The 24876-nt window shown below is 46.6% G+C and overlaps 2 protein-coding genes across 3 annotated transcripts in view; both read left to right on the top strand.

The window, feature by feature from the left end:
- LOC311270879 (echinoderm microtubule-associated protein-like 6) overlaps nucleotides 1-15575 on the top strand; it is a 39271-nt gene extending 23696 nt beyond the window's left edge. Inside the window, exons 26-42 of one of the 2 annotated variants that reach the window (XM_084376098.1) lie at nucleotides 926-1127; nucleotides 1248-1374; nucleotides 1484-1562; nucleotides 1644-1773; nucleotides 1861-1959; nucleotides 3814-3834; nucleotides 6693-6866; nucleotides 7571-7779; nucleotides 7887-8044; nucleotides 9386-9500; nucleotides 11320-11508; nucleotides 11611-11783; nucleotides 11920-12082; nucleotides 12253-12356; nucleotides 12538-12691; nucleotides 12801-12901; nucleotides 14181-15575. In XM_084376098.1, the coding sequence (XP_084232224.1) occupies nucleotides 926-1127; nucleotides 1248-1374; nucleotides 1484-1562; nucleotides 1644-1773; nucleotides 1861-1959; nucleotides 3814-3834; nucleotides 6693-6866; nucleotides 7571-7779; nucleotides 7887-8044; nucleotides 9386-9500; nucleotides 11320-11508; nucleotides 11611-11783; nucleotides 11920-12082; nucleotides 12253-12356; nucleotides 12538-12691; nucleotides 12801-12901; nucleotides 14181-14205 (2223 nt within the window). In that variant the 3' untranslated portion in view covers nucleotides 14206-15575. The remainder of the gene's footprint in view (nucleotides 1-925; nucleotides 1128-1247; nucleotides 1375-1483; nucleotides 1563-1643; nucleotides 1774-1860; nucleotides 1960-3813; nucleotides 3835-6692; nucleotides 6867-7570; nucleotides 7780-7886; nucleotides 8045-9385; nucleotides 9501-11319; nucleotides 11509-11610; nucleotides 11784-11919; nucleotides 12083-12252; nucleotides 12357-12537; nucleotides 12692-12800; nucleotides 12902-14180) is intronic. The other variant, XM_084376099.1, reaches the window with a different exon arrangement.
- Nucleotides 15576-16327: 752 nt separating this feature from the next.
- On the top strand, nucleotides 16328-24442 carry mtif2 (mitochondrial translational initiation factor 2). Its single transcript, XM_084376118.1, has 14 exons — nucleotides 16328-16474; nucleotides 17241-17401; nucleotides 17485-17608; nucleotides 17706-17877; nucleotides 18168-18328; nucleotides 18804-18980; nucleotides 19057-19196; nucleotides 19278-19402; nucleotides 19538-19742; nucleotides 19850-20102; nucleotides 20266-20406; nucleotides 20621-20785; nucleotides 22368-22508; nucleotides 23709-24442. The coding sequence occupies exons 2-14, from the start codon at nucleotides 17243-17245 to the stop codon at nucleotides 23876-23878; spliced, it is 2133 nt and encodes a 710-aa protein (XP_084232244.1). The 5' UTR covers nucleotides 16328-16474; nucleotides 17241-17242; the 3' UTR covers nucleotides 23879-24442.
- Nucleotides 24443-24876: the final 434 nt, after the last annotated feature.

The raw sequence follows: 24876 nt of genomic DNA, 5'->3' as shown, positions 1-24876 counted from the left end.
TTTAGTTTTTCAATCAAGTTGAAAATGAACACAAATGACAAAGAAAGCAAAAACAGAAGCTCAGCATCATCTTAACTGGGTCCACCAGCACCAAACGTCTTCCACTGACCCGCTCAGGTTCTAAAGAAGAGTCCACATGTATAAATAAAGAGGCCGTCCTTACGCCATGATAATGATAACTAACACAAAATGAACGAGTCAAGAAGTCAAACACACACAAACAGCAGCCTTTGCTCATGTTGATCAAAGACGATGATCACTGTCGAATAAACTCAGTCAGCCTCCTGTGTGGATGAGCGGCCTGCAAACAGCAGCTAACGGCTTCAGTAGCTAATCAGACAAGTTACAGGAACAGTTCACCCAACAAGTAACATTCAGTCATTTCCTCTTCACCATCGTGCTGATGACTTCTTAACTTCTGACAACAAATAAACATATAAAAGTTGTAATAAAAGTATTTATGAGGTGAATATGTCAAATGAACAGATGGAAACTTGTGATGGATTAAATCCCAAAGATGTGACGTTCAGACACGCTGACGTTCAGACACGCTGACGTTCAGACACAATGACGTTCAGACACGCTGACGTTCAGACACGCTGACGTTCAGACACGATGACGTTCAGACACGCTGACGTTCAGACACGATGACGTTCAGACACGATGACGTTCAGACACGATGACGTTCAGACACGCTGACGTTCAGACACGCTGACGTTCAGACACAATGACGTTCAGACACAATGTCACAGTGGATTAACATTTCTGAAACTGAAATCAGGAGAAGAATGAATATTTGTCCTGAATGTGGAAGAAATCAGTACAACATGATCTGGAAACTAGATCGAGCCGCACGTCGTCCGTTATCAACAGAATCATACGTTTTCTTCTCATTCGTACTTTTCTCTGTTCAAACTGACCTCAGGGCCAGTTTTCCAAGTTTAAGAAGTATGTGGGTCACAGCACCAATGTGACCAACGTCCGCTGGTCCAATGACGACTCAGTGCTGCTGTCGGTGGGCGGGGCTGACACGGCGCTGATGATCTGGACCAGAGAACCGCCGGGTCACAAAGAGAGCAAAGCTGTGGACAGCGAGGAGTCTGATGACGACACAGAGGAGGACGGAGGTAACACAAAGTCTGTTCGAGGCTCTGGTCCAACAACAGGCCTGGAAAAGTCATGAAACCATTTGAAGGCCTTGACAAATATCAGAGGAGACCGCTGAGTTGTGGCCTGGATGTTTTCAGGGTACGACAGCGACGTGGCCCGAGAGAAAGTGGTGGACTACGTCACCAAGATCTACTCTGCCAGCATCAGGAACATGTCGGGAACCAGACCTCACCTGCAGCACAAAGAGCTTCCTGTGGAGGAGAGGTACATGAAAACCACACACACACACACACACACACACACACACACACACACACACACACAGGCTTTGCTGATGCTACCTGAAATGCTCCTCAATGTGCTTCCTGTTCAGGCCTCCTGTGAGTCGAGCTGCTCCGCTGCCAGACAAACTGCTGAAGAACAATGTAACCAAGAAGAAGAAAGTGGTGGAGGTCAGTACGAGCTTCCTCCATCAGTCCACCGTCACATGACTCACTCCACAGCTGTGTGAATCTCCTCTGTTGGGTTTTCAGGAGCTGCTGTTGGAGCACGTCTTCGGCTACAGAGGCTTTGACTGTCGCAACAACCTGCATTACCTCAACGATGGCGCTGACATCATCTTCCACACCGCTGCCGCCGTCGTCATCCAGAACCTGTCCGCCGGTCAGTTGCATGCTCAGCCGGAGCTTCTCATGTTCATGCTGTTGTTGTTGATGATGACGTCACACTTCCTGTTTCCTGTCCTGACAGGAACCCAGAGTTTCTACCTGGAACACACCGACGACATCCTCTGTCTGACTGTCAACCAACACCCAAAATACCAGAACATCATCGCTACAGGACAGATCGGTGAGTCAGAGCAGAGAGTCCGCTCAGCCAGAACATGTCTGAGCTCACCTCTTAAAGTCCAACTGAACTGACACTGTGTGTTCCTGCTAGACAGACAGACATCTAGTCTTAGAAATGTGCACTGCATCGGTCTGCAGGCTTAAAATCTGAGAATCACTCTGACATTATGTTTACCTGTTCTGTAAGACCCCTGAGACAGAGCGTGTCTTTGAAGTGCCTGTTTAAAAAGACAAAACAACTACAAAGAGACACAAGACCACTACTGAGAGACACAAGTCCATTACAGAGACACAAGACCACTACAGAGACACAAGACCACTACAAAGAGACACAAGACCACTACTGAGAGACACAAGACCACTACAGAGAGACACAAGACCACTACAAAGAGACACAGGACCACTACAGAGAGACACAAGACCACTACAGAGAGACACAAGACCACTACTGAGAGACACAAGACCACTACAGAGACACAAGACCACTACTGAGAGACACAAGACCACTACAGAGAGACACAAGACCACTACAGAGACACAAGACCACTACTGAGAGACACAAGACCACTACAGAGAGACACAAGACCACTACTGAGAGACACAAGACCACTACAGAGACACAAGACCACTACTGAGAGACACAAGACCACTATAGAGAGACACAAGACCACTACTGAGAGACACAAGACCACTACAGAGACACAAGACCACTACTGAGAGACACAAGACCACTACTGAGAGACACAAGACCACTACAGAGAGACACAAGACCACTACAGAGACACAAGACCACTACTGAGAGACAAAAGACCACTACAGAGAGACACAAGACCACTACAAAGAGACACAGGACCACTACAGAGAGACACAAGACCACTACAGAGAGACACAAGACCACTACTGAGAGACACAAGACCACTACAGAGAGACACAAGACCACTACTGAGAGACACAAGACCACTACAAAGAAACAGAAGACCACTACTGAGAGACCCAAGACCACTACTGAGAGACACAAGACCACTACAAAGAGACACAAGACCACTACTGAGAGACACAAGACCACTGCAAAGAGACACAAGACCACTACTGAGAGACACAAGACCACTACTGAGACACAAGACCACTACTGAGAGACACAAGACCACTACAGAGAGACACAAGACCACTACAGAGACACAAGACCACTACAGAGAGACACAAGACCACTACTGAGAGACACAAGACCACTACAGAGACACAAGACCACTACAGAGACACAAGACCACTACAGAGAGACACAAGACCACTACTGAGAGACACAAGACCACTACAGAGAGACACAAGACCACTACTGAGAGACACAAGACCACCACAGAGAGACACAAGACCACTACTGAGAGACACAAGACCACTACTGAGAGACACAAGACCACTACAGAGACACAAGACCACTACTGAGAGACACAAGACCACTACTGAGAGACACAAGACCACTACAAAGAGACACAAGACCACTACTGAGAGACACAAGACCACTACAAAGAGACACAAGACCACTACAGAGACACAAGACCACTACAGAGAGACACAAGACCACTACTGAGAGACACAAGAGAAAAAATGGACGTTTTGTAGTTTGCCTTGTATGTCTGTTGTGTATTGACAGGATTCCACTTCTAAAAGCATTAATATGGAAACATTGAAGGGTGAGCCGTGCTGCAGGCGCTGTGCAGAGACAGGCCTCAGACTGTTGTAATGCAGCTCAGATATTAATCACCAGGTTGTTCTCATGCATGCCTGGCTGCTTTTTGCCCATTGCACTTCTTTTCTTTTTCACTGCTTCCTCATTGTCACCGCCTCACCTCATCACCAGGTGACATCACTGACCTGCCAGGTAAGACCCTGCTCACCTTTGTGCTGTCACTGATCACACACATCACTCTGTTTACATTCATGTGGAGAACTCGGTGTTTAACCTGTCGTTCACTCTCGGTGTATAGAGGCTGAAGGGTCCGGTGAGTATCAGCAGTCAGGATCCTGTTCAGGTCTGCTGCAGCTGTTCTGTTTATTCTGTTTCTGTTATCCCCCCCCCCCACCACCACCACTTTGTCTGTCAGAGACCATGATTACACTAATGTGGATTCAGATGAAAACATCATCCATTCACTCTAAACTGCTGTTTTCACCACTGGAAGCCTTAAAATCAAACACAGTTCGACTCTGTGAGCTTTTAACCAGGACAGTTTTACAGTCAACACTAAACAATGGTCATCTAACAATGTTAGTCTTTGTTGAGTCAGTACAAGTCAGCGTATTTGAAGATCACAACAAGGTGCTGATGAGTCACTTTGTTTCACAGAACAAACTGTTTAACTCCATATTCACTTACTAGCTTTTTTTTTGTTGATGAAGCTTTAAAAATGTGTCTCAGTCTTCAATGGAAGGAGTTTGTACCTGAGACGTAGGTGAAGTCTCTGGAGCAAGCTAGCAATTGGTTTTGTCACAAGCATGTAGCTTGAAGCCAGGCAAGATGAATTTGCGAGCTTGCACGATCACATGATCATTTGAATCCAGCTGCCTCGCAATATAAAGTAATTATTATTATAATTTAAAGATTATTTTGTGAAACTAGTCGGGAATGACTCAAATCTTTGTTGTTTGCCAGCCACCATTAAAGAAGAAGCTGAAGAGGAGATGACATTTTTTATCTGTTGTTGTTTGAGCTCCATGTGTAAAAACAATACGAAAACAGAAAAACATTTCTTCAACAGCGTTTTCACATTTCACCACATAAGTGTGAGCATGGGAGTAGAGACTGAAGCAAGTCAGACTAAAAACAAAGCCTTGCTTAGTGCCTCTTATCAGCATGTTAAATTAGCCAAACTAGCCTGGGTGTTTAATGTATGTGATGTCTGTACTGTGGTAAGACGTGGTGTGCTGTGGTGATTCAGAGGCTGCTTTTCCGCACAAGTTCTTCTAGAAGTTAGACCTGGATCTATTGTATCGATGCAGAAGATATCAGGGCATGAATGTCCGACATGACTGTTTCTTATCTGCTCGACAGAAAGCAGTGGTTGTGTTTTAAAAACCCTGCAGAGCCGTGAACACATGGGCCTTCCTGTGGGACGTCTACTGGACAGTTTAGATTAGAAGAAGTCAATTCATTCAAAAGGGTCTTCAGACCTGACTTAAAAGAAATGATAGATGGCATGTCCCAACAGTTCAGTTCAGTCATTTTATCATAAACTGTGAGGGAAGCTGCGACGGGAAGCGTTCAATCACATTTGGACCTTGATTGGGAAAGAATAATGTCGAAGAGTAACTGATCAGATAAATCAGATGCATTTTGAAAATGTATTCAAGAGAAACACAACTGTGTGTCATCATCGTAGAAAAGTTCTGGAATGTTTTAATTAAAAGCATAAATGATAGAAACATATTTAAAGTCTGTTAAGGCTGTTGGTGCTGATCCTTTCTGTGTTCCCGTCCCTGCCTTCAGGTATTTTCAGTGCTGTGGTAGCAGCAGTTTGACTCTTAAATTTGCCACCTGTGTTGCGGTTTGTTCTGCTATGACTCAACTGATTGTCCCAACACTCATCTCGATCTGTGCTGACTTCAGAAGAGAGGATCCTCTGTGATCATGGTCAATGGTGTGTTAAGGTGTGGTTGCTGTAAATATGAGGATACAGGATCGAGTGTAAAAGAAGCAGTTTTGTTTTTCCCAACTCTGAATCCAAAACACAGTCAATTACCAGTTCTGCTCTGTTGAATCAGCATGTCAGTACCAGTGCCCTCCTGATCGAAATGGAAGTAGTGAATGCTCATTAGATAGAGGATGTTTAATTACCTGCCTATCTCCCACTTTAACTCCTGAACCTCAGCCTGTTCTCCCTGATTCTCAGCATCTCCACTACTTGGTTCCTTCATATCTTGTTTTTTGTTGCATCCTTCATTGTCATGGCATTTTGGCTCCTCAGTTCTCCAGCTCCTTTATCCATCAACTTGTTGATTCCATATTTCTGTGTTTCTGTTTTCCTGCAGTTCTTCTGTTCCTTGGCTCCTTGTCTTCCTTAATGTAGGTCCTTGAAGTTCCCAAGGTTCCTGTCCGATCATTACTGTGGTACCTTGTTACTTTGGTTCCCTAATGCCCTGCACTGTGGGCTGGTTCCACAGTTACTAGCAACCTCTGTTTTTTTGCTCCTTGATACTGTGGATCTTAGGTTCACTGGTCCTAATGTTCCTTAAATCGATGTTCAACAACTTGGTTGGTCCTTTGGTTACCGGATTCTGGGGCCCCCTCAAGGCCATAGCTCCCAGGACAGGTTCTAAGGTCCTAGGTTTGTCGATGCCTTGGTTCCATGGTTCTTTGGCCACCTTATTACCTTTGGTTGTTTGTACCACAGTTCCTGCTGTCCTTGGTTTCTTGGTTCATTGGTTCCTTAGTTATTTGCTTCCACAATGACTCAGGCCCTTGGATGTTAGGGTCCTTGGCTGCTCAATACCTTAGCTAGTTGATCCTTGATTCTTGGGCTACCTTAGTACCTTAGGTTCCCAGTTCTAGAGTTCTGAGAAACCTCAGTTCCTTCCTGCCTTCATTCTATGCTTCTGATGTTACTAAGGTCTGTAGTTCCAGGACTGCCTCACCGCCCTTGGCCTTCATGTCCACAGTTCCTTGGATCCTTGATTACTTGATGCCTTTGATTTTGTGGTTCCTCAGTTCTTTGGTTCTTACGGTTCTGGTCTCTTCCACAGGCCTTGCTCCATCCATACATGTGTGGGATGCCATGACCAAACAGACGCTATCCATCCTTCGTTGTTCCCATGCTAAAGGTGTCGGCTACGTCAACTTCAGCGCTACAGGAAAGCTGCTGCTCTCTGTGGGAGTGGAGCCTGAACACACTATCACAGTGTGGAGGTGGCAGGAAGGTACAAATGTTTATCTCATGTTCTCAAATCACCTTCAAATGTTTGATCAATAAAGAAAAATGTAATTATTGTAATGACTCTCAAACATTGAAAGAACAAGAAGTAGCAAGGTGAGCTTTTAAGGGATTCAGTTGATGGTCACAGGTGATTAGTGTGATTAAGTCACCTGAGGAAGATGAGGATAATAACATTTACAACAGGAGCTGTCATCAAACACATACATACAAAAGATTTACTCAAAACAACAGTGGAGTGTGTATGTCAGTAAAGCCAACAGTGAGAGCAGTACATGTGTGTCTGGTTAAGGTGCTCTGGAGGCTTTAATCATCGTAGCTGTCGTGCTATTTGTTCAGGTGCAGTGCCTGTGACACAATTGAGTTGTGGCTTGACCCACACCGCCCACTTATGCCACTACAGACCAACTACACTCTCTCATGGCACCGGCCCCCCCAGCTCTACGAGACAGCAAAAGCTGCCCTGTAAAGACCCGGTGAACTTGACAAAGAGCTCAAGGCGTCGACCTGGTCTCCAGATCCCAATCCTGGATGGGGGGGGGGGCACTGCCATCAGGGAGTGCTGTTGCCATGAGAGGGTGTAGTTGATCTGTAAGAGTGCTTGGTTGGGTGAATAATGAATAAAGAATATCAATACATTTACCATAGAGAGGTATCCACTTGGACAGTGACCTTTAACCTCTCTGCCAGGCACCAAGGTGACCAGTAAAGGTGGCCACGCTGATCGGATCTTTGTGGTGGAGTTTAGACCGGACTCTGACACCCAGTTTGTGTCGGTGGGAATCAAACACATTAAGTTCTGGACTCTGGTCGGAGGGTCGCTCATGTACAAGAAGGGAGTGATCGGCTCGGTGGAGGATGGCCGCATGCAGACGATGCTGTCTGTCGCCTTTGGTGCTGTAAGATGGTTTTTACAACTCTAGTTCTGACTCACCTTTAAAAATACAACATGAAAATCTGTAGTTTGTCACGGTATTTGTAGTCAGTCTGTGTTTGTCTCTTACAGAACAACCTAACATTCACTGGCGCTATTAACGGAGATGTGTATGTATGGAGAGAACATTTCCTGGTACGAGTGGTGGCAAAGGCACACAGTGGTCCAGTCTTCACCATGTACACGACCCTGAGAGATGGCCTCATCGTCACCGGGGGGAAGGAACGGCCGTGAGTACCGAAAATATCAACCCCTTTATCTCAGCTAGAGTTGTTACATTCGAGATCAGTGGTTCCTTCATATTCACGTATAAGAGCTCAGGTCACGCAGCCTTACAACGCTCGTGACTGGACAGTGATGGACAGACACAACAACTGGAGGCACTAGCAAATGAAAACTAGCTTCAGCTAACATTAGGCTTAAAAAGTCTTGCACTAAATGAAAGACAGTGGACAGACAGAGGGTCTATGACTATGAACACATGAACTATGAACACATGAATGTCCCATGTGTTGGGCGTGGATCTGGGTAGCCAACACCTTGTATATATTTCATGATCTTTACTTGCTTATCACATTTTAATTGTGATGTGGCGTTTGTGAGCTTCAGTGGCTCCTGGTAGGGTCACCAAAGAAACCCTGGGCTCAGGTGAAGTATAAGACAAACAATTGTTTCCTGACTTTAGTTCGAGATGATCAGAAAGAATCTTGACAGGATGCAGGACACTGAGACAAACTCCAAGATCTAGGACCTGGGGTGGAGTTGGTTTAGTTTACCTGGATCCCTAATGGCTGTCACAGTTGCAAATCTTCCTGGGGTGCTCTGGACATAACGGGGCCTGACCCAACTATGTGATGGTCTTACCGTTTGTCAAGTGAAGTGTGGCATCAAGGCAAAGGGCAGAGTGAAGACAGTTACGATTGTGAAGACATCTAACATCTCATTGAATGTTTTGATGGGAAAATGCATACCTCCACCAAGGCCCAACAGTCCCATTTAATTCAATCAAGCCTAATCCAATATCAAATAAAACATATTTAAATCTGTGAAAGCTGGATTTTTATTTGGATCCACATCAAACTGTACTCACTCACAGATACCAGCCACCTTAATACACCTGATTTTTTCATTAAAGGTATAGTTGGTAATCCTGTTCAGAAACACTTTTTGTTATACCGGGTGAAATGGTCTTCCCACCCTGAGAGTAGTCCAACATAATGTGTTCAGAAGGACTGAAATAAATCAGCCCTCTGTGGCAGCTGCAGTAAAACTCTGACCAATCCCTGCCTCTCGGTCCGAGTTGAAAGAACCAATCAGATGCCTTCATGTCTCGTCCTGCCCGCACCCCCCTCTGTCCCCCCCCAAAAAAGGTTCTGAATCTGTCCTTTTATCTGGATCCACAGAAAAGTTAATGAGGTTTATTCTGGAACGAGACACATCCTCCATCCAAGTTTGGTGGAAATCTGTTCAGTATAATCCTGCTGACAAACCAACCAACCAACAGTCATGGGCAGAACAACCTCCTTGGCTAAAGTAGTAAAAACCTGATGTTTGTTGGTGTTGTTTAACAGAACTAAGGAGGGCGGTGCTGTGAAGCTTTGGGATCAGGAGATGAAACGATGCAGAGCGTTTCAGCTGGAGACCGGCCAGCTGGTGGAGAACGTCCGATCTGTCTGCAGAGGGAAGGTATGCGACTCTTCGGGCCTGATCAGAAAGTCCAAACTTCTTTCCTACAAGTTGTTTTCTTTATGCAGAAAGTGTTTTGCGTGTTGCTGATGTGTTCTGGGCACCTTGCGTTTTTGCAGGAGCCATGGATGCAAACAGCACGCCGAAAAGTGAAACTCGCTTTTTTCATGGCCAAATAGGTCACTTGTTTGAATCGTTCAGATCCGAACAGTTTTTCTTTTTTTTAGGGGGCGATGAGTGAACTGCATTGAGCAAAACCAATGAAGTACAACTGGGGGGGAACCAAGAAAAACTGTCAGCCAGTCCCGAGGGCACACCAGTGTGCTGCTAATCTGTGATTGGCCATTCACCGCATCAATAGAGTCGCACGAAGACGCAGCTGAAATTTGGAATGAAGTACGAGTGTCGAAACATCTAAGGAAACATTAGCTTTTTTCGTTGGCTGGCTATGCTTTGGGCATATTTAGCTTGGTTATGAACTGTCTTTTAGTCAATGAACGTTAGCCTTATGTAAAGGCATAGCCCTCGTGTGTCATGATGTATGTTGAGCTAACATTACATGTTGTTAGCTAGCTATAGTAAAGAGGAACTAATATGCAAGTCTGGTCGCTTTTCTGCTGTTTTGGTAATGCTCCTCTCCTCCATGTGCATTTGTTTACAACAAAGCTGGCTAAAAATCAATACATGCAGCGGTTGATGACGTTATATAACATATACGATGTTACACGTGTGTATTTGGAGTCTTAACCGTCATAAACAAAAGTTTGCTGGATACGGTGCGCGTTTGTGTCACGGTGTGCGGAGAGGAGAGCTGGGACACCCGGGCGGCGACCGAGCAACATTCATCTCCGTCCGCATAGCGCTCTTTCTCCGTTATTGGCGTTCACACACACACACACACGCACACGCACACACACACAGAAGCGAGCAGTGCGCGGTAAAAGCTGAACTCATACGGTCCGATTGCGCCGCCGCCCCCCACCCCCCGCCGTGGGACGATCCGACCACTCGCCACAGTGTCCTTACAAACCTGTGGGGAAACACTACACTGATGTTTCAAGGTTGGTGTTCAGCCATGAGACGCCAGGTGGAAGGCAGAGAGCCTCCATTCTCACTCTAACAACTCTCAAGTCATGTAGTTAACTATCACAATTACTCTGGAGCTTTTTAATGTAGGTAAAAATGTAGCATAGCCACGGGAGAAATCCTGCTTAGTTCCTCTTCACCTAGCTACAACTTTCATCATGCTGCCGTTAAACATTATTTTAGCTAACTTGATCAACTCTGCATTGATTTCAGAATGAGGGGGTTTGAGGAGGAGGATGCCCTGATAGTAAACTGGACTCAGGTTGTCAGAGCAGTTGGAGGTGGGCTTGGTTGAAAGTGGAAACTTCAATTGAGGTGAAGCAAGTAAAATATACGTTTCCATTGTCAGATGTTTTCACAAAAATTGATAAAAGGGGATGTGCTATTCTGTAGGTCTGATGCTGAAATTGACTATAAATGCACACCCTGACTGTCGATACCCCCCCTGCTCTGAGGAGCACTGAACACCTCAAGTTAAAAAGATTTAACAATATCACCTCCTGTTAAAGAGATGCTGCTAGTGTTTGATGATGGCACCCAGTCGGACCTCTGTCCAAATATTTGTGGAACAGTGATGGAACGTGTAGATGGACTGATACTGTGACGTAAGATAAAGCTCAGAGATTTATCTTAAAAATATAACTTCTTCAGCTGAAGTAAAGATGATCTTGATTCTTGTCGATGGATCAATAACCCCAAAGTTGACAAATATCTTTCATCCCTGATGATCCAGGGTAAAATCCTGGTGGGAACCAAAGATGGAGAGATCATAGAGGTTGGAGAAAAGAACGCGGCCTCCAACACCATGATCAATGGACACACTCAGGGAGGGATCTGGGGTTTGGCCACTCATCCTTTTAAAGATGTCTTCATCTCCGCCAGCGATGACGGGACCATCCGAATATGGGACCTGGCTGATAAGGTACCACTCTGAAGTCTGAGGTTGGAGGCTGGGATTGAAGATTTCTTGGCATTTAACTTTTCAGCGGTCGACTCACGTGTGCTGTCTTGTTTTATGTGTTAGAAACTTCTGAACAAGGTGAGCTTGGGTCATCCTGCCAAATGCACCTCTTACAGTCCCAATGGAGAGATGGTTTCGATCGGCATGGAGAACGGAGAGTTCATTATCCTGATGGTCAACTCCCTCACCGTCTGGGGCAAGAAGAGAGACCGCAGCGTTGCCATCCAGGACATACGGTAGGACTCATCCTGAAACAGATATCAGGACATACAGTAGGACTCATCCTTATACAGATGTCAGGACACACAGTAGGACTTTGTTGGGGTGTTCTTTTATCATTTACACATTTTGGATTGTTTTCTTGTGGTTCAGGTTCAGTCCAGACAACAGGTTCTTGGCAGTGGGTTCAGTTGAGAGTGCTGTCGATTTCTACGACCTTTCTCTGGGACCATCCCTGAACAGGATTGGCTACTGTAAGGACATTCCTGGCTTCGTCATCCAGATTGACTTCTCTGCTGACAGCAAACACATCCAGGTAGTAAAGACTAAAAACCTGGACTCTTTCAGGATTGTGACGCAGTACACTGAGTCAGTCTGATGGAGCAGCTGATGTTTCCACAGTTGAGTTCAGTGGAAATCTTTTGTGGGAGCATCGTATGTCAGGCAGATGATTTAACCCTAAAATCTCATTCTTTTCCATCCCAGGTGTCCACCAGCACCTACACCCGGCAGGTGCATGAGGTCCCCTCGGGGAAGATGGTCACAGAGCAGTCTGTTTTTGAGAGGATCACCTGGGCTACCTGGACCAGGTGAGGCTGGCTATGAAATACGAAATAGGCAAAATCCTCTTAACTTACTGTATAATGTGTTAATGTTAGGGAACATGCTGAACGATGTGGGGAACATACGATGGAGCGTAGATTATACAGCATGTTCTACCTTTAGTACTGGAACCAGTGAAGATCTTAACTGTGGGACTTTTGTTTCCAGCATCCTGGGCGACGAGGTTCTCGGTGTTTGGCCTCGTAACGCTGAGAAAGCAGACGTTAACTGTGCTTGTGTTTCCCACGCCGGCCTCAACCTGGTGACCGGAGATGACTTCGGCCTCATCAAGCTCTTTGACTTCCCGTGCTCTGAAAAATTTGTACGTGATCTTCTTTTACAATTAATTCCCAAAGCCTTCAGAAGATCTGAAGCAGATCATCTCCGTGCTCTTCCTCATCTCTTTGTACTTCCTGTTGATGTTTTCACAGGCAAAGCACAAGCGGTACTTCGGTCACTCTGCTCACGTGACAAACATTCGCTTCTCCTGTGATGATAAGTACGTCATCAGCGCCGGCGGCAGCGACTGCAGGTGAGATTACATTAGACCCATTCAGAGAAACACTGATGGACATTTCTTCTTCTTCTTCTTCTTCTTCTTCTTCTTCTTCTTCTTCTTCTTCTGCGTCAACTGTCCGCTCACTAAAATAACTCATGGTCCCTGTGTCTCTTCTAATGGGAGAATTCACAGCTTCTGCCTGCTTCAGTGGCTGTCTGTCTGTGGTCCTGACACCTGTCTGTCTGCGGTCCTGACACCTGTCTGTCTGTGGTCCTGACACCTGTCTGTCTGTGGTCCTGACACCTGTCTGTCTGCGGTCCTGACACCTGTCTGTCTGTGGTCCTGACACCTGTCTGTCTGCGGTCCTGACACCTGTCTGTCTGCGGTCCTGACATCTGTCTGTCTGTGGTCCTGACACCTGTCTGTCTGCGGTCCTGACACCTGTCTGTCTGCGGTCCTGACATCTGTCTGTCTGTGGTCCTGACACCTGTCTGTCTGCGGTCCTGACACCTGTCTGTCTGCGGTTCTGTCTGTGGTCCTGACACCTGTCTGTCTGCGGTCCTGACACCTGTCTGTCTGCGGTCCTGTCTGTGGTCCTGACACCTGTCTGTCTGTGGTCCTGACACCTGTCTGTCTGCGGTCCTGACACCTGTCTGTCTGTGGTCCTGACACCTGTCTGTCTGTGGTCCTGTCTGTGGTCCTGACACCTGTCTGTCTGCGGTGCTGACACCTGTCTGTCTGCGGTGCTGACACCTGTCTGTCTGTGGTCCTGACACCTGTCTGTCTGCGGTCCTGACACCAGTCTGTCTGCGGTCCTGACACCTGTCTGTCTGTGTGGTTGTCTGCGGGTCATTTTCAGGTCAATGTTTGCTGTGAACTGTGTGTTCCTCAGAAAAACTCAGAGACTCAGAATCTCTGGACGAGACGTGGCGCTGCTCGGACCTGCTGACACGGGCGCTGAGAATAAAAGCAGGATATGCCGTCACACACACACACACACACACACACACACACACACACACACCGCTCACTCAGGATGTGTCTCAGCTGTTACTCGTGTCTTCGTGGACCAGGGGACCAGATGAAGCTGGTTTACACTCAGAGAGAAGAACCTCTCAGTGATTTGTGTCTTTTATCTTCTGACATTATCAACATGATCATAACTGTCGAACACTTAACGTCTGTGTAGCTGCTGACGTTTCGTCTTCAATGAAACAAAGAAGAAATATGGTGTTCTGAGGTCCGCGGGTCAGAGAGTGAGACAGATTCAGACTTTATCTCCACATTAATTCTCCTCTTTGTTTTCCTCCAGTTTATTCGTGTGGAAATGTCAGTGAGGAACCGTCTGACGTCCTGCTGGAGCCTCCGTCACAGACTCTTCTTCTTCTCTCGTGATGCTGACGCCTCGGCTGACGCTCCAGTCCCTTTACCTGAAGTCACACAGGACAGGAAGTCCGAAACAAACCCTGAACCGAGTGGACTGCTGCTGGACGCTGGCGGTCAGACCGGAGCTGACGTTCTGTCTGTCAGTGTGACGTGGTTCTTCTTGTACATTCAGATGCATTTAATGAGACACTGAAGAGCATTTAGACTTCAGGTCGCTGTGTTCAAACCTTTATGTCGTTACATTTGTTTAAAAAGATCCAAAAAAGTGCAGTTTGTCTTTAAAAGGTAGCTGTTTGATGTAGCAGTGTGTCCTGTGTCAGTACGTGCCTTCTACACAACTCTGACCAAACGTTTGATAAAACTTTATTTATACTCGTGTGGTGCTACGAAACGTGATCATTTAGGGCTTTTTACACGTACGTGTTGTTTTCGTATCTCGTACTGTCTGATGATGATGATGAAGATGGTGGTGATGAAGATGATGATGATGATGAAGATGGTGGTGATGAAGATGATGATGATGATGAAGATGGTGATGAAGATGAAGATGGTGGTGATGAAGATGAAGTAGAGAGCTCTAAAGGAAAGATGGATCTTTGATCTCAGATATTTAAACTGAAGATGTGAAAATATAAAGTAGTTTGTTTTAAAATGATTCTACCTCAAAATACAACGAAGAGAAACTAAATAACAGTAAATAATATTTAAGGTAGAAAATAAACATTTGTTAGTTAAAGTCTGAGCGGAGTGTGGACGACACCAGGAGGTGGCGCTGTGTTTTCTTATTTGTCTCCTGTAGAAATAAAACTTGAAGAACCTGATGCTGCTTCTGGACGTCTGATGAGGATCTAAAGGGAACATCAACCAACGAAGTCATCAGTCTGTTCAATCAAACATTTACTGTGTTGTTCATGTTAGCTGACATGTTTCTGCTTCACCAGAGACTGCAGACCTTTTGTTTTAAAGGATGGTTCTGGTGTTTACGGGCTGAGCTGTCTTTGGACCTCCTGTCTTCACTGTGGAGAACCAGGGACACGTGACCACAGGCAGCTGGTTGTTGGCCAGCAGATGTAGATGGATGTTCTTGTTTCACGTTCAGCTCAGAGACGAGCTTCTCATGATTTGATGTTCATATTTCGTTTTGGCTCCATGTTTCCCAAATCTCTCCAGCCGAGCGGGACTCAGAGTCCGAATAGACAGAATGACTAGAGCAAGGTCCAGACGGACAAACGTTTCCTGTCAGAGAGAAAACTGTATATTTTAAGTGTTTAAGAGTAAAACTTGTGAAGGGTTGTCTGAATAAATGATAGCACAAAACTGATGCTGGTGCATGTGGCTGTGCTTTGTTAACCTCTCTGCTCTGATTGGCTGTGAACTGATCCTTGTTGGAAACATGTCTGTGCCTCTTCATGGCCTCATCGGACCGGACAGATGAACACATGGACAGCACGCTCCACCAACCGGGCCAGCAGGAGGCCCGTAAACTCCTCCTTAACAGAACTCTGACTTCAGACTGGGCCAGTGTTTACAGGTGTTACAGTGCTGGAAAAGTACAATCATATATTTCACAGTAAAAGTAAACAAATGACAGTGAACTGTGCAGATCATAGAAAATCTGATGACGATCCAAACATTAAAATCACAGGAGACAGTGTTGGACCTGAACACATCATCTGATTGATAACTGCACTCTGTCACTGATGATGGATAATGAGCAGTTACACTTCAGCCGTGTCAGGGTGACCTCACTGTTTGTCTATAGTGAATAATAAAAAGTACTCCATTACAAGTAAAACTCCTCTTTGAGTAGAAGTACTGACTCAGTGTGACGTTGCTTCCTATCTGCAGCTGAGTTCAGCTCTAAAATACTTCATTCAACACAATGTTGTGTTGTATTTGTGTCAGTATGCTGCTGAAGTACAAGTACCTCGACATTATACTGCGTGATGTCCTCCTGTTTGAGGCGGTGCGTTCAGGGACCAGCGGGTGAAGACAGAAGACGCAGTTTCCCTCCAGACCGACGGGGGGCGATGGCGGCACTTCCGGGTTGTCAGCCCCTGTCATGGCGGCTCCCTGTAGGAGGATCGTTTCACGGTGACAGTGAACTAACACATGAAGAGTTGTTCTGAGGATGAGCTGAAAGAAGTACCGTCTCTGCCAGTGACAGGCTGAACCGAACCAGGACCTGAGACCGTCCGCGGACCGACACCGACGTCACAGGTAGAGAAAACTGACGCGACTGCTGCTTTCTAACCGGGACGCTCTCGTGTGTTCCGAGCCGCACACCAAACTTCACTGAAATATGGTGTATTTTAGTGCGGTCAGGTAATAACACCTGACCCAACGGAACCTGCGCCTGGTTTCTGAAGAAATTGGTGCTAAGAAGAAATTCGGCTGTGATGAAACCCACCGAACCCCTCCTATATCAGCTGTTAAATCAGTTTCTTCATAAAGCTTCTCCTCTGCGTGGACAGGTTTCATTAAAGGTTATTTTAAAGTAGATTTAGTAATAATAATAATAATAATAATAATAATAATAATAATAATAAGTTTCATGTCTGACTTGTTGAGTCTAATAATCCACCTGTCTTTAGTTGTCTCACCTGGTTCTGCAGGTTCTGGTCAGTCTGTACAGACACTGGTGCTGACGTCATTACTGAATGTTTACATCATAATGATTTTTTGACACCTGTCAGAACAAAAGGTTCTGGTCCGGCTGCTCTCTCCTCATCACAATGAAACATTTACAGTGGTTCATTCATACACTGATGGCGGTGGCTGCCCAGGGTGACCAGCAGGAGCAGTGTGGGGTTCAATATCTTGCCCAAGGACACTTCAACATGCAGACCAGGGGAACCGAACCAGCGACCTTCTGATAACAAGACACTTGCTCTACCCCTGAGCCACAGCCGCCCGGTCGTAGTGTTCAGATGAAGGATGAACAGGGAAAACCGTCTTCTGTAAAACTCACTGTCACTCTCTGCAGGTATGAATGTGATGTCATCAGTGATGCGGGGGGCCCGGCGGCTCGTCCACAACGACCTGGCACTGCTCAGCAACTTCCTGCCGGTGCCTCTCCTCTGTCCCGCCCGAAGCTCCGCCCCTCTGCTCACCTGTCAACAGAACAGGAAGTTCGCCTCCAAACAGGTAGAGGAAACGTCCGTCTGCTGTCGTCACTGCTCCTCTGACTCTGTTCGCTCTGTTTTACTGCCATGTTGTGATGTGTGCAGGTCAAAGGTCAGAGGAAGGATCAGAAGGACAAGAAGGTCAAAGTGAAAGTGGACAAACAGGAAGTGGAGATCAGACAGACGATGACGGTGGCGTCTCTCGCTGAGGCCATGAACAAAGACTTTGGTAAGAAACAACAAAGTTCAGAGTGTCACTTCCTGTTTGGTCTCGTTTCAGACCTCCTGTTCGAGGTTCTGGTTAATAAAGTTTCGTCTCGTTTCAGATCACGTGTTTGAGGCTCTGCTGAACACGTCGGTGGACGTGGACTCTCTGGAGCCGGACTCGGTCCTGGAGGAGAGGTGGATTAAGGAGGTGGTCAAACGATCGGGGATGAAGTTCAGATGGGCCAAACTGAGCGACAGCAGAGAGAGACCCAACAGAGACGTCCACAGGAGGTACGAGACAGGAAGTCGTGTTTAAAACATCTGATTTGACCTGATGTTCAGTCAGAGAGCACATCTACAAACCAGCCAATCAGAACAGAGCAGGAAGTGACGCCAACACGCTGAGTTTGGACACTTTAAAATGGCTGGTGATTGGATGTTGGGATGATGACATCGTCACACGATCACAGGAGACTTTAGAAAGGAAGGGTTAGGTATTTGTAGAAACGTTGACAGGAGCTTAAAGTCTCTCTGGTCCTACTGAGGCTGTATGTTTGACCTCTGACCCCTGACTCTGTCAGACCTGCAGCAGACCCGTCCAGCCTGGCGCCGCGCCCCCCGGTGGTCACCATCATGGGTCACGTGGATCACGGGAAAACCACCCTGCTGGACAGTCTGAGGAAGAGCCAGATCGTGTCCACGGAGGCCGGAGGGATCACGCAGCACATTGGAGCTTTCCTCGGTAACGACACACCTGCTGCTTCAAAACACCGACTGAGGGAAGAAAAGTCCAGTTTCAGAGCAGAAACCAGGAAGAATGAATATCATGAACATGAATTTACAGTTTGCACACTTTTTTTTTCAGTAAACTTTTTAAGCATAATCGTTCATATCTCTTTTATTGTGAAGTGTCCAGTGATTAATCTGCTCATTAGCTTCTTGAATAATTAATGAAGTGTGGTCTTCTCTGAGCACGTCGACGGCTGTTTTCTCGGTAAGAAAACCAGCCAGCATGTAAATAATTTGGCATTTTTGGTTAAATCTGACTCAAACAATCAGCGATTATCAAATGAATCGTTTATTAACTTGCTGTCGATCATCTGATGGACTGATTGGCCTTCAACAGGCTGAATATTAGCTTATACATCAGAATCTGAGGAACCTGTTGCTACCTGAGGAAGAACGTACAGACCAGAGTGTTGGCTTTTTTCTTCCAGTCCAGCTGCCTACAGGTGAGAAGATCACCTTCCTGGACACTCCAGGTCACGCTGCATTCTCCTCCATGAGAGCCCGAGGAGCCAACGCCACCGACATCGTGATCCTGGTGGTGGCGGCCGACGACGGCGTCATGAACCAGACGGTCGAGTCGATCCAGCACGCCAAGAGAGCTAACGGTACGAGCCCCACCTGACAGTCACAGCTGAGGGCTAAACAAGGTGTTTGTATTCAGTTTGTGCTGCTGTGTTTCAGTGCCGGTGATCGTGGCGGTGAACAAGTGTGACAGGCCTCAGGCCGACCCTCAGAGGGTCAAACGGGAGCTGCTGGCTTACGACGTCGTCTGTGAGGAGTTCGGAGGAGACGTTCAGGCGATCCACGTCTCTGCTCTCAAGGTGAACTCAGGCCGTCAGCTGCTGCGTGGAGCTGGAACAGATGAGGTCAGGGTGATGACATCATGTTGTTTCTGTTGCCAGGGCGACAACCTGATGGCTCTGGCCGAGGCCACGGTGACGTTAGCGGAGGTTTTGGAGCTGAAGGCGGAGCCCAGCGGCCTCGTGGAGGGAATCATCATCGAGAGTCGCACCGACAAAGGCAAAGGGTGAGTCGTCATCAGTGAGCTCAGACAGTGAAGCTCTGGTTCTGTGAGTTCTAGATGAGCTCAGACAGTGTGTAACTCTGGTTCTGTGAGTTCTAGATGAGCTCAGACAGTGTGTAACGTCATGTTTCCTCTCAGTCCTGTGACGACAGCCATCGTGCAGCGGGGGTCGTTGAAGCGAGGTTGTGTCCTGGTGGCAGGGAAGAGTTGGGCTAAAGTCCGTTTCCTGTTGGATGAGAATGGGCGGATGGTGACGGAGGCGGGCCCGAGCGCTGCGGTGGAGGTGGTTGGTTGGAAGGAGCTGCCGTCTGCTGGGGAGATGATCCTGGAGGTGGAGTCTGAGGTGAGGACAGAACCGACACTGTGACTGTCGTGGGTCACTCCAGCCTCACCGATCCAGTCTTTGTCTCTGAGCTACAGTCAGAAACTGTTTGTCTTCTCGTTGAGCAGCAGCGAGCCAGGGAGGTGGTGGAGTGGAGGACTTATGAGGAGGAGCAGCAGAAGCTGCAGGAGGAGCAGAGCGTCATCGAGCTGAAACAGAAGCAACACCTGGAGGAGTACAAGAAGGAGAGGGAGGGGCTCGCTCACCTGAGCTGGAGGCAGAGGAAGTCGGCTCTGTACCGAGCCAATAAGGGAAAGTTCGCCGTGAGACCGAGCGAGAAGACGCAGAGGGACGAGCACAGCCTGCCGCTCATCATCAAAGGTGAACGTGAACGTCAAGTGTTATCAGAACAGAACATTTCAACCCGGTTCCCTCTTTCTCAACACGACTTTACAGAACGGCTTCTTTTATTCTTGATTAGTGAGAACAAATCAAAGTCGCTTCATCGAGTATTAATCTGGAATGAATGATCTCTGACCTCCAGGTGACGTGGACGGGTCGGTGGAGGCCATCTTGAACATCCTGGACGGTTACGATGCTCAGCAGCAGTGTCAGATGGAGGTCGTTCACTTCGGCATCGGAGACGTTTCAGAAAACGACGTCAACATGGCCCAAATGTTCACAGGTGACGACAGCGGGGTCACACAGAGGTCACACAGAGGTCACACAGAGGTCAGAGGTCACAGACAGCTCCGAGATGTTCCAGATGTTTCTTTATTTTGCATTTATGCTAAGAAATGTACCCTGAGTTGATTATGAGGATTATACCACATTGATTGATAAATGGACTCAGACAGGAAGTGGTCCTGACCCTCTCCTCCTCTTTCCTCCTCCTTCAGGTTCAATTTACGGCTTCAATGTCGAAGCCAGCAAGCCGATCCAGCAGCTGGCGGTGCGGAGCGGCGTCCCGCTGCGACTTCACACCATCATCTACAAACTGATCGACGAGCTGAGACACGAGCTGAGCAGCAAACTGCCTCCACTCGTCTCTGAGAACATCATCGGTGAGGAAACTAACTTTTATATGGCTGAAGGAGCTGCTCCTCCGCCTGAAGGAGCTGCTCCTCCGTCTGAAGGAGCTGCTCCTCCGTCTGAAGGAGCTGCTCCTCCGCCTGAAGGAGCAGCTCCTCCGTCTGAAGGAGCTGCTCCTCCGTCTGAAGGAGCTGCTCCTCCGCCTGAAGGAGCTGCTCCTCCGCCTGAAGGAGCTGCTCCTCCGTCTGAAGGAGCTGCTCTCCCGCCTGAAGGAGCTGCTCCTCCGCCTGAAGGAGCTGCTCCTCCGTCTGAAGGAGCTGCTCCTCCGTCTTTTAGTTTCTTCTCTCCAGTGTTGCAGGTTTCTCTACATTGTGTTATAATGTGTTGACTCTGGTTGTGTTGGGAGAGCAGTGTTGCTGTGAGGCTGTCAGACTGTCTGAGAGGGGCAGTCAGCCTCAGGACCAGCTGACAGAGGGGACTCTTCTCTGGGCTCAGCTCAGAGTCTGGAGGGCTTTGGAGTGGAGGCGTCTCTGGCTGGACTTCAGCTGGTTAACAAGTGGAGCGTTCTCTGTTGAATGTTAATTATCAGCGGGTCTCTGCCTCATTCTGCTCTACATGCATTTGTTGGTGTGTTTCTGTGTAAAATGTGTCTGCAGACTTCTGCATGTAAAGACTCTGTTGGATGTTTGTCCCAGCGGGTTCAGTTCTGATGACTGAGTGGACCCAGACTTCACCACCGTACAGCGCAGTGGGCTGGATGACACCATCAGATCTCTGAAGCCAGATTCTGACTGGAGTTTGTAAATGATAAATGTTCTCTTAGTTGCATGTCGGGCTCTTCAGCTGCTTCCTTCAGTGCATCACTGCCATGTTGAAGCTCCCTGATGCTGTCATGTTATACCAAGGCAGGTGTAACTCATGCTGCGTTCACTGACATGATTATTTATGGTAAACTGGTGTTTGTTCTCCTGACATCTGGGGCGTTTTTGAAAGATCATGACATTAGTTTTCTTCAGATTTGCTGCCAGGGCCCAGTTCTGACAGGACTTCTCTACTGTGTCAAGCTGCTGCTGTGGTCCTTGTTCAGTAGGAGACAGTAGGACAACAGAGACTTCAGCTCTGTATCGAGGAGGGAGAGGCCAGGAGCAGCACACTGACCCAACTCAACAGCACCTTCATTTATATACACGTTGAACAGAGTGGAGTTAAACTGCAGCCCTGGCGTTCACCTCTTCTCTGGTGAAGACTTCAGTCTGTTTGTCTCCAGTTTTAACAGCACACATATTTTCCAGATACACTGATTTAACCAGATGGTACATGTTGCCCCCTGTACCACAGTGTAGCAGCCTGTAACAGAGCCCTTCATGCCAAACAGAGAGAGAAGTCAATGAAACAAGTGAATATGTGACCATGTGTTGTTTGGTGAACATGTTTGATAATCAGAGTGTGAAGGGTCTGTACATCGTCGGTGTTTTGGGAGGAAGACAGTTTGACTTTTACTCAAGATGGAGTCCTCAAGGAAATCTAGTTTTCTTTTATCCAGAATACTCCAGAATGATTATCATCATAATAATAATCTCTCTCTCTCGCTCTCTCTCGCTCTCTCTCGCCCAGGTGAAGCAACAGTTCTCGCCATGTTTGACATCTCTGTGGGGAAGAAGAAGGTTCCTGTCGCCGGCTGTCGGATTCAGAAAGGTCAGCTGGACCGTCGACTCAAGTTTCGACTGATCCGAGGCCGAGACATCGTCTGGGAAGGTGAGTCGGACCCGGTCTGGTCCGGTTGGGACGACAGGTACACTGAGATCACCTGACGTTCCGTTTCAAACAGCATTGCCTCCTGATAATATGCTAATTTAATTTACAATGTAAAGTATATTTTCTGTCTTTATCTGTAGCTGTCTGAATTATTATATTAAGGAACTGTTACTGATGGTATTTTACACTATCAGGTGGAATATGCCTTTAAACATTTGGTGCTGCCTACCATTGATGGAAGTAACTAATTACAACTACTGAAATTACTTTAAATTAAGTAATTTTTTTTGAGTGTTTTAAGAATTACGCCAGTATATGACACCATGTGGGCCCAATCTAGTGCAATACGAGTACAATTTGCAACAATATCAACACATCTGCACTGTTAAAGCCAGCAGCGGTCCGATCACAAATGGGCCGATGAAACCTGACGTACTGACAAACAAAACAAACATGATCGTTAATTAATTCATTAAACGTGAATGTAACTAACACTCTGAGTGGCATTTGAGAAGAATACTTTGTACTTTACTTTAGTAGTATTTTAATATCAGTAGTTTCACTTGTATTTGAGTAATATTTCAGTAATGTAACTGCGTACAGGTTACATTACTGAAATATATTATGTCGCCGGTTACCGACATAATAGCCTCTGAAGCTGCAGAGTGGCATGTCTTTTAAAGGTATATTCCGCCTGATAAATGTAAAACAGCTTGATCAGGGACCTGTAAGTGTGAGAAATAAATGGATCATGATGATAGCAGCCTCATCATTCAGAGTATTGATCACACTTATAATAAATCAAACCTGTCGCCCCAAAATCATACAAGTATGCTTCGGTTGGCTCTTTATTTCTGCTTCTTCATTGGTCAGGCAGGCTATGGTAGCCATGTTAGCTAATACTAGCTCTCATATTAACTTTGAGTACATAATCAGTAAAGCTATAGCTACTGTGTGCCCACGAGTTTCAGCCACTGAGCCACTAGTGGGAAACCATCGGACTCTTTTTGATCTCTGCGCTGCTGTTAAAGGATGTAAATAACATCTCTTCAGATCAGGTTGTGACCTCTTCTCTCCTGCAGACTGTGATCACAGCAGACATCTGATGTTTTAAATCATCTCCAGCTGCTCCAGTTGTTTAGCAGAATGCTGACTGAATCTTCCTTTTTGGGTCAACTGTTCCTTTATTGTTCCCTGCAGGTTCTCTGGCGGCGCTGAAGCACCACAAAGACGACGTTCAGGTGGTGAAGGTCGGGATGGAGTGCGGTTTGTCAGCTGACAGCGACGTCACCTTCAAACCTGGTGATGTCATCGTCTGCTACGAGGAGGTGGACACTCCGCAGGTGACTTCCTGGGACCCCGGCTTCTAAAAGTGACTCAATCCGCATCATCCTTCGATCAGAGGCTCGAGGAGGAAACAGGAAGTTTAACAGACTGCTGACATACAGACTTCCTGTTCACAGTGGATAGTGGATGTAAATGGAGTATCATTTAATGTGATCAATGAATCATCAGGACATCACGTGACATGTCCTGCTGTGTTGTCTCAGTCTGATCTGACAGAAGGGGGAACAGAAGTCAGTGGCCACTTTATTACAAACTGTGCAGTGTCATGTGTTCACACTGAGGTCATACTTCTGTTCAGAGCTGTTTCTAATGTTCTGATCACCACAGGTCCGTCAATACTCAACACAACCAGCTGTGAAGGACTTTATAGCGGATCTATTGTATCTAACAAAGAGGCCATTAGTTATGATGCAGCAGCTTCACTGATACACTTCACTCATGTTGATACAGCATCACATCATTCAGTGGAAGGAATCACTGGTGATGTTTCATGAAACAGAAAATACCTACAGTCCCTGAATGTTACTGTGAAATGATGAACATCTGTCCTTTGTTTCAGACATTTTAATAAAAACATTCAGTTTGAATTTTGAGTTTCATGTCACGTGAAAAAAAATGCAGAACCCACGACATGTTGATGGAACACAAGCAGCAGAGCACTTCAAGGAGCGGTATGTCCCGCTGAGCCCCGAGTGGCACACCATTAGTTACACTGCTGCAAGAAGAGTCTAAAGTTCTTTCATATCAGTTTGGGACCTCGGGGAGAATCTTCCTTTTTGGGTCAAATATTCTTTTTATCTCCCTGAAACAGAAAATGCCTACAGTCCCTGAATGTTACCCAGAAATAATGAAAAACTGTTGTTTCAGTCATTTTGATGAAAACATAATTTAGTGAGTAACTGTTGGCACACCATCAGTCACCTTAGATCTCAGCGCTGCTTTAAAAGGGGTCTAAATGAAGTTGCTTCAGTCATTTTGATGAAAACATAATTTAGTGGCATATGCCACTAAACAAGTGGCA

Source organism: Pagrus pagrus, assembly GCF_965226575.1.
Source record: "Pagrus pagrus genome assembly, chromosome: 2".
NCBI lineage: Eukaryota > Metazoa > Chordata > Actinopteri > Spariformes > Sparidae > Pagrus > Pagrus pagrus.
Note: the sequence above shows the minus strand (reverse complement) of the source record. Positions and strands in the feature narration are given on the sequence as shown.